Source organism: Corvus hawaiiensis, chromosome 1, assembly GCF_020740725.1.
Source record: "Corvus hawaiiensis isolate bCorHaw1 chromosome 1, bCorHaw1.pri.cur, whole genome shotgun sequence".
Taxonomy (NCBI): domain Eukaryota; kingdom Metazoa; phylum Chordata; class Aves; order Passeriformes; family Corvidae; genus Corvus; species Corvus hawaiiensis.
In genome coordinates, this window is record NC_063213.1 from 19,387,098 (window position 1) to 19,399,660 (window position 12,563).

Here is a 12,563-nt window from a genome sequence, read left to right on the forward strand (position 1 = left end):
GAGAAACAGAGAAAGCAATTACATAAGATCACGTTATTATAATTAAGCACATGGGAATGAAATTCTACTTCTTCAGCAATTCCACAATTTCTTAGTATATGAATACAATTTTGGAAATGCTAGGGTTTTTTTTCAACATTTTCTGTGTGTGATATACATATATATATATCACACACATATAAATATCTGATTTAGTGTTTCATCTTAATGAGATTTAAAAGCTACTTAGTAATGTGCTTTGAGTCCTGAGAGTTCAAATTTTCCTATTTCTTTGTGGAATAGGATGAGCTGAAGCAGAGCACTGAATGTTAGGCATTATGGAACAGTTAATGCTAAAATGGAAAATAATGAGAAAAAAATGTGAGAGATCTTGCAATAATTAAATAGTATTAGATACATACATTTATAGGAAAGTTTAAGAGTTAAAATAACTGTTGGGATAAATGACTGTAAGCAAGCATTTTTCTGAGTTAGATTCAAATGAAGGACCACTGGGAATGCTAGTGAAGCCACTGTTTCAGACACTTGGATGGAAATTTATGAATTGTTGACTAACATTTCAGCTGGATTTCTGAGAGAGGGTTACATGAAATTTCTTTGGTCTGGATCAATTTAACCTGCTGCTTTATAAAAATATAAGATCAGGATTCTCAGTTAATATCAATATTTTATCACACCTCTAGATTAATGTTTGTATAATTTTTAATGTGGCAATTTCAATTATTAAAAAAATTAGAAAACCAGATGGAATTACAAAACAGCAACCGATTACTTAATTAACTTTTGCCTACTGGGATAAATAGAACATACCACAGAATATATCAAAGCAGACACTAATGAGACACTATACATCCATTAGTACGCAGGAGGTTTTCTCTTCAGATAGCAGTCCTTATCAGACATAAGCATATGCCTATCAATCTTATTAAGTAAACCCAGCAACTCCTCATGTTATAATCCAATGCATATAACATCATGGTAAAAATCTGAAGAACTATACTATGATGCTCCCCGCAGACCAGTGAAATCTCCCACCAAAGTATGTGAAGTGGACAAAGAATGAAAAAAAAATTGCTATTGTTTTATGAAGAAGTATAACATGTAAGTTAGTCTGCAAATACTAACAAACATCCTTCAGCTGTGAAAGAGGGCCTTAAACCAAAAGTAATCAAAATACCAGATTTTAAAATTGTTGTCATATTTGTCTTATGTCTTATTACAAATACTCTGTCAGCTCCATTGTGTGACATGTATTACATACCTGGGAAAAATATGAGCGAATCAGATGAAGAGCAGACCTGTAAATTCATAATAATATAAATCTTCTTTACTTATATGAAATATCCCTTGAACTTATTGCAGTACTATGTAGATTTTTGTAAATTTCTTAGTATAACTTGAAAAGATGTGCTCTGAAATAAAAATTATTTCAAACAGTATTCCAGAAGCTCTACAATTGCTTCTTTTGGCCAATGAACCCTAGCTGATGACTTCCAGGATTCCCAGAAACACTGAGGATAATTATTGCACACCAAATACATTCCTAAACGATGTGCACTGATACCTTTTTATTTAATAAAAATGAGTGTCACCATATATATGTGCATACATTTGGTTATTGCTATCAGAATTAACAGCCTGCAATTTAACCCCAGCCTATTAGAAAAAGGGCTCAGCAGACCCACACAAATTAAAATGACTACTTGCCGCAGGTTTTTCACCAGGCTTCAAGACAATGTGTTTGTTAGTACCTTCAGATTAATACCAGGTAGTTTTTGAACAGTCTCAATCTCATGCTAGATGATTTAAACCAGATGAAAATAAAAGTGTGTTACCCAAAATAAAAGAATACAGAAAATACATTATTGTAGTATTTACTGAACAAAGTAACAAAAATCGTTTGCTCTCTTCTTTTTATCAGCATTAAGTAATCAAATTTAGGCCATACAAGCATCAACAAGAAATATAAGTAACTGTACTATTAAGGTGGTATCTACAACTTTTTAAAATTGCTCAAAATCCAAAACCACAAATGTTGTATAGCTCACTTTAAAATCATTCAAGTGCCTTGCACAGTATGTAAAAAAATTGATAGTCGATGACTGCTATGAAATGTACATGCAGTACCTGAATTTTACATTTCAATAGGTCAGGCCCAGATCATCAAAGCATTTAGGTTTCCACTCCTCAGGGAAGCTCTGGGTTTCCTTGTTTATTAACCCCTTCCCTGAAAGGAGTAACTGTTTTTGATGGTGTGAATTTATAGTGTTGTCTTTCCCTATGCAGGGAGGGAAAGGGTCGATTTTACAGAAAGAATGGTTCCAATAGGCAGAAAGTTTATGGCACTGCAACTACATGAACCACCTTCCCTACACAACATAAAAATATTCTAATATTAAGGATTATTTTACAACTCAGTGGAAATGTGCAGTAATGCAATTGATTTCCTTTGTCTGGATGACAAAAATGCTGTCTTAACAGTCACAAGAACCCGCCTTGTGTTAGCTATAAAAAAAAATATATTTATATATATATTTATGCAACTACTATGTGCATTAAACGAAACCACTGTATGAATCAGCAGGGTTCAATAACACTTGAATCTGAATCTCTGGAAGGGGTGCATTGAAGTCTATGGTGCTTCTCAGTAAGGACTCACAATGAAATGGCAAAGAATAGAAATCCATTTATTTTAAATCTTTTTTTTTTCTTACCCCATTGCCTAAGAAATGGTCCATAAGCTCTCTGGCAGCTAAAAGGATCTGTTGCCTTTACTTCAACCTACTGCTGAGAAATGAAAGATACACCTTAAAACAAACCTGATAATTAATTTCTTAGAGAACATTGAAACTGAAAATCAGCCCAACGTCATTGTGAACTCCCATGAAATAATTTCACCATCGTGAAAATTCTCTGTTGTCTTCAGTTCTTACCAACCTGTGTATCATGTGTTGTTTAGCAGGCTAGTAATCAGCAATGTACAAGAAACATTGTATTACTCCTGGAAAGCATTTATGTTGTGACTTACTCAGTTAGGTCGGTAGGTTAATTTAGAATTGAAAAGTGTGTGTATTTCACATCTGCCTATATAAATGTTGGAAAAATCCTTTTTTTCTTCTTTACCTGTCTTCAGATACTTTTCTCAATCACCTGTGAACACTGATCAGTGCCCTTTGCACTGACATGGTACAGATTTTTCCCTCAGTCTTTGAGATAACAGAGAAGACTTGAACCAAAGGGCGATACCCTTGCGCACCAAAGCTTTATTATATTTCTGATTACTGTGCATCCCCATACCTAAAGCAAATAACATGGCACTTGTGCCATAGTTCTGACACTGTAGGTGTCCACTGACAAGTGTTCTGCATGAACCATTGTGTCTCAGTCCACTAACAAAAACTACTGTGCAGTAGTAATCTGGTATCTTAGATAGTTTTTCTTCTTGGACAAAGTTTATCCAGAATCTTCTTTCTATCAGGCTACAGCAGCTTAGGGCTCCTTTTCTTTAAAGAGAGGAAAAATAAATGTCTTACACCTGTAGGCCAGTACTGGTGTTCTGTCCCAGAAATTTTAGCACTGCTCTGATACGATGAACCCTTCCTTTTCTCCGACTGGTTCCACCTCAGCATAGGCAGGATGTCCAGATCCTCTTCTGAATTTCATTGCTGGCCATCTGCTTGGACGTCGCTACAACAGTAATAACAAAATAAACTTTTAGAATATGAAGGGTACTACAATAAATTGTTAATAAAAAGATCTAACAGTATCCTGCAATTTTGACCTCTCATACTATACCCCACTCCCTGTAGTTGTTACAGGAATAGAAAAGCACAGTTCAGCAGCAGCAAAAATCAGAGGAATTAATCCCTCTTTTAAATTTGTAAGTGATGAGTGTTCTCAAAGACATAAATAATGACCACTACTCTTAGCAATGAAGAGGATGAAATAGCTCCTGTCTAAAATGGTTGATTATCAGATTTGTCAAATAAAGACCTGATGATCCACTAACCAATCTGTCCAATGCTCTTCCTTCATAGTTCTGCGTAGGAATTTGGTAACATACTCTATGCCATGGGAAAATATGTGGCAGAGTTGACAGAAACTTTAATTAAAAAAATTATTTAGGATAAAATTCTGTCATGCTTATGCAGGACTCTCAAAATAATGACCTTCTATTTCAAGTGCCATAATTTCTACTTGAGTAGTTTATTTTGATGGTTCAGATAGAAGCAACATTTTTATTTAAACTCTTAAGAGCTTTGGGTACAAGAGCCTTAAGAAGTCGTAACCAATTTCCACTAGGATCTTGGGTGCCTGCTTTAAGAGCTGCTAATAAACAGAGAAAATAAACAGTTATATTCTAGGCCAGATAAAACAATTCCTGTATTATTATGATATCTCTAGGGATGAAAAGTGCTTTAAACAATCTGTATTTTCAAGCAAATGAATGTCAGATAAGGCTCAGATTTTGGGTGACTACTCTGAGATAATATCAAAGGGAATAGCTTTCAGCAAAATAGGGTAACTCCTTCCTAGAGTCAGTGAGAAGAAAAAGCTTTCCTAAAAAAGATTATTCCCTATTGAAAATTTTATCTGCCAAATATACTGATTTATTTTTCTTTACTGACAAGAGTTGCAATCTGCTTGGAAGGAGGGCTAGAAGGTACAGCAACTTATATAGAAACTTTTCAGGAAAATGAGAGGAGAATCAATGAAAATGAGTTACAGCCTGTATTTTCATTGACAGCTCAAAAGCAAAATAATTTTTCTTTATGATGTTTCTTCTGAATATAAACACTGCATTTGATTTTCTGTTCCCATAATACCCCATTTTTACTTCCTTTCAATCACAAAGGATACTTCATGCTGCTGAGGGGTGGTGTTGGTGACCATAGCACAGCCACAGCCATGATGTTTTGCTGGGACTCATGGTGCTGTTGGGCAGGAGTCACCAAAGAAATCTGGGGTGCCACTGAATCTTGTTCCCAACAAACCACCCAGCTGACTGCAGGTACAGCACAAAGTCTTCCTAAGTGATCATTGTTGGGAAGATACCACATAAAAGCAACTGCTTCTTTTTCCTCCTGCGGCAGGATCAGGTTACTTTTGAGGCATTCAGAGTTAAATTCTGTTTGGCAGGTAATTTAAAATCCCAGGCCTTTCAGTGCAGCACCTTCCTACAAAGTAGGAAGGCAGAACACTCTCTTCTTTAATGGCTGTCTCTTCCTAACAAGAAAACTTAGTCTATTCAAACTTTTTTCTACCCAAGCTTGATTTTGTGTGTTTTCAAAATTAAGAAGGACAGTTTGGTAACTGCTAAAGAAAAAGGGTCATATTCTGTTCTCAGGCTCACTAAAGTAAATCAAGAATAATGCAATTAAACGTAAGGGATTTATTTCAGATTTACACTGGTACAAATGAGAATGGAATTTGATGGAGAGGTATCTAATGAAAAGGGAAAACAAAAAACCAAAGGAGAACTAGCAGGAAAAAAATAACTAAAAACAGTGTTAAATGGCGACATGTAAGGATGAGCTGGGTTTTAATATACTAAGGTGCTCCCTAATTTAATTTTAAGATGTACCTATGATTAGTTAATGCTTCCTTGCTACACTGCTGGTAGATACTAAATATGCCATTTTGTGCTACTCTTTTTAATTGGCCTTTCCAGGTAATTAGCTATGGAACAGATGTGTATCAGTTTTAATGATACAAAGCCATATGACATAAATATGAGCTGTTTTTCCAGAAATAAAGCAATAGACTTGAAGGTCATTTCCTGATATTGCAGTTACAGATTTCTGTGGTATCTTGTCACGTCTGAGGTGAGATTTTCCCTTTATAGTGATCGTTTAATTTCAGCTTCTTTATGTGCATGTGAGAGGTTGACAGTTTTAAAAGAGAGCACTGACAAACCAGCAATTCATTGCCTTACGTAACCCCTTGAAAGCTGTAAAAATATTTCACCTTTAATTGAATAAAACAAAAGTAACTTGATAGATATTGAGAGCTACAAAGCTCCTTCAGTTACTGAAGCAGCTCAGGAAATACCTAATGCGTTCTTCCTCTTTGTTCTCTGTGAAGACTAATAAGAAAACAGAAAAAACCCCTACTCCCAAACAGACCAGCCAACAAAATACATCAAAAAACCCCACCAAACCCAAAACAAATTGGAAGAAAGCAAACTGGGTATTTAATTAATTAATTCCCAATTTTAGCAGGAAAAAATATGTTTCTTCCTCTGGAATTAGAATACTTAAAGGAAATCCTCTGATCTGTGACTGAAGAATTCTAACTCCTGCTTCCCTTCAGTGTATTACAAAGCAGGCAAACAGGACTAGCATTTTTTTCATGGGACTGAAGCTTCCTTGAGTTCACTATTTTAAGCAATGAAATTAAGAGAAAAGCACTTGAGACCCTACATGACCAGGATGCAGAAAAAACATGTTGAGATGCAGGAAAATAATTTATGATACACATTAAAAAAGTTAGTTCCTATTGAAGATCAGTAAGATAAAAGGAAAAAAAAAATCTAGCAGTTGGACAATTCATGGAAAATGAGGTCTACATTTTTTGTTTCCTACATTATGTCTCTCTATACCATAGCTGGTGGCTGTGCAGAATGTTTGACTTCCTGCAGCAATACAAAGACTAAAATAAATATATTTACATCCATCTTGCAGTAGAGGCAGAATTTATACCATTTGCCTTACTTCTGAGGGAAAAACAGAGGGGATTCCACCTATTAAAACTAAAGAGTAGAAACTGGGGTGACTTCCCACTCTTGTTGCATGGAAAGGTCTCCAAGTGTTTTCTTCTTTTTGACCAGTTTCTTCTTTTGTCATCTTTCAACAAGAGGGAATTTTGAGCCTTAGAGGGCCTCCTTTATCCATGAAAATCATATTATCTCCTTTAGACATGTTAAAAAAAAGGTTTGATAGATCTCTGAGTGCAGTTAATTGAATATAGTCTAAATAAAACTCAGTTGTTATGATCTGAACATGGTTTCCACTGTTATAGTCTATGATTTTTTTAAGGTTGCTAGCTGTAGACCATCTTATTTCCTGCTGAACAGTAACCAATATCACAAGATCAGTTACAGGAGGATGGACAGTTGTATAAAGTTGTGTTGAAATACTGGTATCTGAAGACTGATGCCCTGCTCCTGAGAGCTTTTGATGCTGACATTATCACAATCTCTAAAATTTATGCCACTTAACAGTTTTCATCTGAGATGGTAATTCATCAAAAGCAATTTTAATAATGTATATTTTTTTAGCTGCAGCAATTATAAGCTTTTACATTTCCTTTCACACATCTGCATGAAGACAAGTTTCTACCAGTAAAGGACAGAAGGAACTTGGCAACAGGTATTACATACTTGATATTCTTACATCCTAGCCTCTATTATCCCTGTCCCATCCTTATTCTGTCCTTCCCTGAGTACACAAAAATGGAATGAGAACAATTCTGTACAGATCTGCAATGTCAGAAGAGCAGTGAAGGGAAACAGTAATGAAATATCTGCCCCTCTGTCATTTCCTCAACCCTGCCACACACATTTTGTTCTGAAAGATTTCTGAAACACTATCAAAAGTTTCTTTGTATATTTCAAACAGCATAAAATCCCATAGTGCTTGTGCATTGATCAGCTCTTCATTCCCATTCAGCAGTAAACTTGAACAGTGGGTTTCATCAAGACATGTGCACACTCTTTTTTCAAACTGAATTTACATGAGTATAAATACTTGACTTAGCATGAGAAGGTCAATCTTTCCAAGTGTTGACTCTCCAGAGCGCCCTTGTAAACTTGATTTCCCACTAAACTACACAAAAGCTGAAGTTATTGAGCATATTTTAGACTGAATGCTCCGACACAACTTTGTCTTCTGTATCGATTTTTTTTCTATATTTCAATCTTTCAAACTTCCAGAGGAATGGTTCACTGTCTCTAATGAAGGGCTGCATCTTACATTTCCACTGATGCCAATTTCTTTGTCTAATTCAGGGGTATAAACACATTTAAATCTATTTAAAAGCTGTACTCTTTAACCACACTTTGTCAAGAAGGCCTGTTTAACTCTGATGATATGGAAATATGCAAATATGGAGCTATCCAAATTCTGGATTTATTGTCAAAACTTCAGAAAAGCTATTATGACTTACTAAAAGAGATTAAGAAAAAGGGAACAAAACAATATATAGTAAGGTCTTACTAAATGACTAAATGACTAAATGTTAATCTGATACTATTCAAGACCCATTAGTCTAAGTACTTGTTAACCTACCTCGGCTGTCAGGCCTTTGGTTTCTTGTGAGATGTGAAGATCTTTCTGTTACCAATTACCTTGTCCATTACATGTATTTTTGTGCTCAAAGTTACCTGAAACTCGTGCATCAGTTTTAATCTCTTCTAGAAGCACCCAATTTATTTGGCAAATCACAGTCAGAAGTGGATGAGGCTACAAATATCTGAAACTATACTTCTGATATATATTTCCAGGAATAAGAAAAGATCAATTGCCTGACATCATATTAAACTCTTATTTTGAAGAAACTGTTCTCAAATAAGGATTGCTTCTGACTTAAGATTCATTAGAATCATTTACTGGCTACATTTATTTTTCTTTTCAATAGAAGCACTTGCTTAAAGTATCTTTTTGAGATTTAAAACATCTTTTTATAACTATTTCTGCAGTCTTATGTTCATCTGAGGAGCTGGCTGCTGAAGGACGAGAAACAGAATGCCTCCTTCCTCTACACCTTTGACTTTTATTGTCAGTGTTGATTATTTATTTTAGTGCTTCTCCCTTGTGGTCGATTTAGGTTTCCCTTGCTGAACTGCTGGTTCCTGCTAAGCTGGATAAGCTTTGGAAAAAATAACTTTACTATCAGGACTAGGCAATGACAGTGAGATCAATGACAATACTCCAAATGCCAGGACACTGCAGGACTTTGAAAGAAGAGAAAAATGATACCTGTTCTCTTCTTTTTAATCATCATCTTCATGAAATGCAATTCAGCCTGAACTTCCAGACAAAAACTAATTGATGACCATATGAAGCCTATTTCAAACTAAAAGCATAATCCCCTGTAAAAAACAATGGGCCATATCCCAGAAGAAAAGAACAGAGCTGTGTGACCTCCATCAGCTGTCTTAGACAGCTGAGGATAGAATTATTTTTAAAAAAACTCTTTTTTTTTAAATCTGTCTCCTAGTTATTTCTCATTTGTTTGAAGACATACACTGCATTTCTGACATTAATGCAGAAACCTGGAAATGGTGCATGGAAAACATGGCTGGATGTTAAATCTGGCTCTTATTTGTGACGTGCTGTTATAAACAGAGAAGTGTAATGGCGAGCCAGAAATGTCCAATAATTTCCTGAGCTCTAAAACACCAAGAACTGTCTCCAGCATTTTAAATTATTTTCTAGTATTATTTCCTTCCCCTAAGCAGACAGGGGATGAGCAGAAGGTCAAAATCTGAAGAAAATCTACTGCTAGATATGTGTGCCAGTGAACGTTTCCACATACCAAAATACAATCCCCTATACAACTCATAATTAAAAAACCCCCAATAATTAGTGCTTTCTCAGACCACCCCAGCTAGGGCTCAGTATTCAGAAATCATCCTCAGTTCATGTTTATAGTGTACATACTGTCAGCTTTAAGTGAGGCAGAGTTAAATGACAGGAATGCAGATCCTTTCATGCTGGTTGGTCTTTATGTTACAAAAACAGTCCCAGCCTTATTTAATTTACTAGCAAAGATAAAATTTAAGTTAAATCAAAAGGAGTCAAGGCGCATCCTTCAGGCTCTCATCACACACTATTATTTATTTGCTGAAGATCTGCAGCTGTTTGTTTCTTCCTCCCTTCCTGTCTTTTTCCGGAAGGTCACTCCCTGGCTCAATAGCACCAGTTCAACTCTCTGTGTGGCCATTTAAACAGATTCCAGAAATTATCCATCTTAAACATCCAAGATGAAGTAAAACAAACAACTAAAAAAGACATAGGTACGTGCATGTGTGTGATGTGTGTGTTTAAGAGTACATGTATGTTTCTAAGCAGGTGAACCAGCAAACTAAAGCTCTAGAATACCTCCAATGAGGGTGTGAACATGAAGGCAAAAGCTGTGACCTTCAAAATAGGACCTCAACTCAAAAGAGTGGTAATTTTTAACCACAAACACCCACACTGCTCTTCAGTGTGAGACATATTAACTACTATTAATACATACACAGACGCTAATACGTAAGCTCTGAATTCACTCATGTTCTTACAGCTTCAGAGTCCACATATGTTAATAAGTTTTGTACCTATAAGCTGAGTACAAGAGAAAGGCATTTTTGCCTGAGGTTAAGAAGTCCTAATTGCAATGTCAGTTTAGACTCCTTAAAATCCCTTACTTCCAGAGAATTGCTAAAGTAAAATTTATTCAGCTGTTGTCAAGCCTCCTGTAATCATGATTGGCAATGGTATCATTGTGTCCATCTGGTAAGAGACATCCCAATGTCTCACTCCTTACGTTCATATCACAGAATCGCGGAATCTGCTGAGTTGGAAGGGACCCACAAGGACCATTGAGTCCAACTCCTGGCTCTGCACAGGACCATCCCCAGGATTCACACCATGTGCCTGTGAGTATTGTCCAAATTCTCCTTGAGCTCTGTCAGGCTTGGTGCTGTGACCACTTCTCTAGGCAGCTGTTCCAGTGCTCAACCATCCTCTGGGTGAAGAACCTTTTCCAACCTAAATGTCTCCTGGCACAATCTCATGCCATTCCCTCAGGTCCTGTCACTGGTCACCACAGAAAAGAGATCAGTGCCTGACCCTCCTCTTCCCCTCATGAGGAAGTTGTAGGCTCCAGACATCTCTCCTCAGTCTCCTCCAGGCTGAACAGACCAAGTGACCTCAGCCACCATCCTTGTGGCCCTCCTTTGGACACTCTCTAATAGTTTAATATCTTTTTTATATTGTGGCACCCAAAGCTGCCCTCAGCACTTGAGGTGAGGCCGCCCCAGTGCAGAGCAGAGCAGGACAATCCCTCCCTTGCCCGGCTGGTGATGCTGTGCCTGATGCCCCCCAGGACACGCTTGGCCCTCCTGGCTGCCAGGGCACTGCTGGCTCATGTTCAACCTGCCATGGACCAGGACCTCCAGGTCCCTTTCCCTGGCACTGCTCTCCAGCCTCTCATTCCCCAGTCTGCCTGTACATCCAGGGTTGCCCCATTCCAGGTGTAAGAATCCAGCAATTTCCCTTGTTGAACTTCATATGTTTGGTGATTTCCCAGCCCTCTGATTTGTTGAGGTCTCTCTGCAGGGCCTCCCTGCCTTCAAGGGAGTCAACAGCTCCTGCCAATTTTGTATCATCTGTGAACTTGCTTAGTGTCCCTTCCAGTCCTGGGTCCCAGTCATTGATGAAGCTGTTGAAGAGCAGAGGGCCGAGGCTGGAGCCCTGTGGAACCCCACTAGTGACAGGCCTCCAGTCTGACATCACCCCATTCACTGTAACCCTTTGTGCCCAACCCATGAGCCAGTTGCTCACCCCCCACATGATGTGTTTATCCACATCTTGTGGACATCTTGTGCAGAAGGACACTGTGAGAGACAGCATGGAAAGCTTTACTGAAATCCAAAAACATCACATCAAGTGGCTTCCCTTGATCAACCAGTTGGGTTACCTTGTCATAAATCAGTTTTGATAAGCAGAACTTTCCTCTCATGAAGCCATGCTGGCTGTGACCAGTGACTGTGTTGTCTTTCAGGTGTTTTTCAAAACCTCCCAGAATAATCTTCTCTGTAACTTTATCAGGCAGTGAAGTGAGACTGACAGGCCTGTAGTTTACAGGGTCCTCCTTCTTGCCCTTCTTGAAAGTTCAGAGAGCGTACACCAGCTTCCAGTCAGCTGGGACTTCTCTGGATTCCCAAGACTGCTCAAAAATCATCGAGAGAGGTTCTGTGATGACATCATCCGGCTCTTTGATGATTCCTGGATGAATCCCACTAGGCCTTATAGATTTATAGGGATCCAGCTGGAGAAGCAGATCCTGCACAATTTCAGGGTTGATTGGGAGTTGATCATTCTTGCAGTCATGGTCCTCCAGCTCAGGGCACCCTTGGTCCGTCATCCTTGTTGAAGACAGAGGCAAAGAATGTGTTAAACAGCTCTGCCTTGTCTCTGTCCTGGTTTGTGAGGAGATCATCCTCATCCTGTAATGGGACAATGTTGTTTTTACACGGCCTGTTGCCATTAATATATTTGAGAAAACTCTGTTTATTGTCCCCCGCAGTTCTGGTTGGCTCCAACTCCAGCTGAGTTAGGCCACATGAATTTTCTTCCTACAGTGGCCAACAGCAGATCTGTGTTTTTCCCATGTCACCTGACCTTGCTTCCACTGGCAAGTGGAAGCACACCTTCCTTTTTTACCTTATTTCCAAGAGAAGATTCCTGTTCTGTTGGGGTCCCTCCCCTGCCGTGTAGCCCTGGGAGAGGGGCCCTGAGGGCACAGACACGGGGCTACCCTGTCCCTGCTCAGCCTCGTTCCCATTGGTTGGTTTG

The 12,563-nt window shown here is 38.1% G+C and overlaps 1 protein-coding gene across 1 annotated transcript in view; it reads right to left on the minus strand.

Moving 5' to 3' along the window:
- Positions 1-1,536: 1,536 nt before the first annotated feature.
- PLXDC2 (plexin domain containing 2) overlaps positions 1,537-12,563 on the minus strand; it is a 268,004-nt gene continuing 256,977 nt past the window's right edge. The window contains exon 14 of the mRNA XM_048295506.1: positions 1,537-3,687. Coding sequence (XP_048151463.1) covers positions 3,571-3,687 — 117 coding nt within the window. The 3' untranslated portion in view covers positions 1,537-3,570. The remainder of the gene's footprint in view (positions 3,688-12,563) is intronic.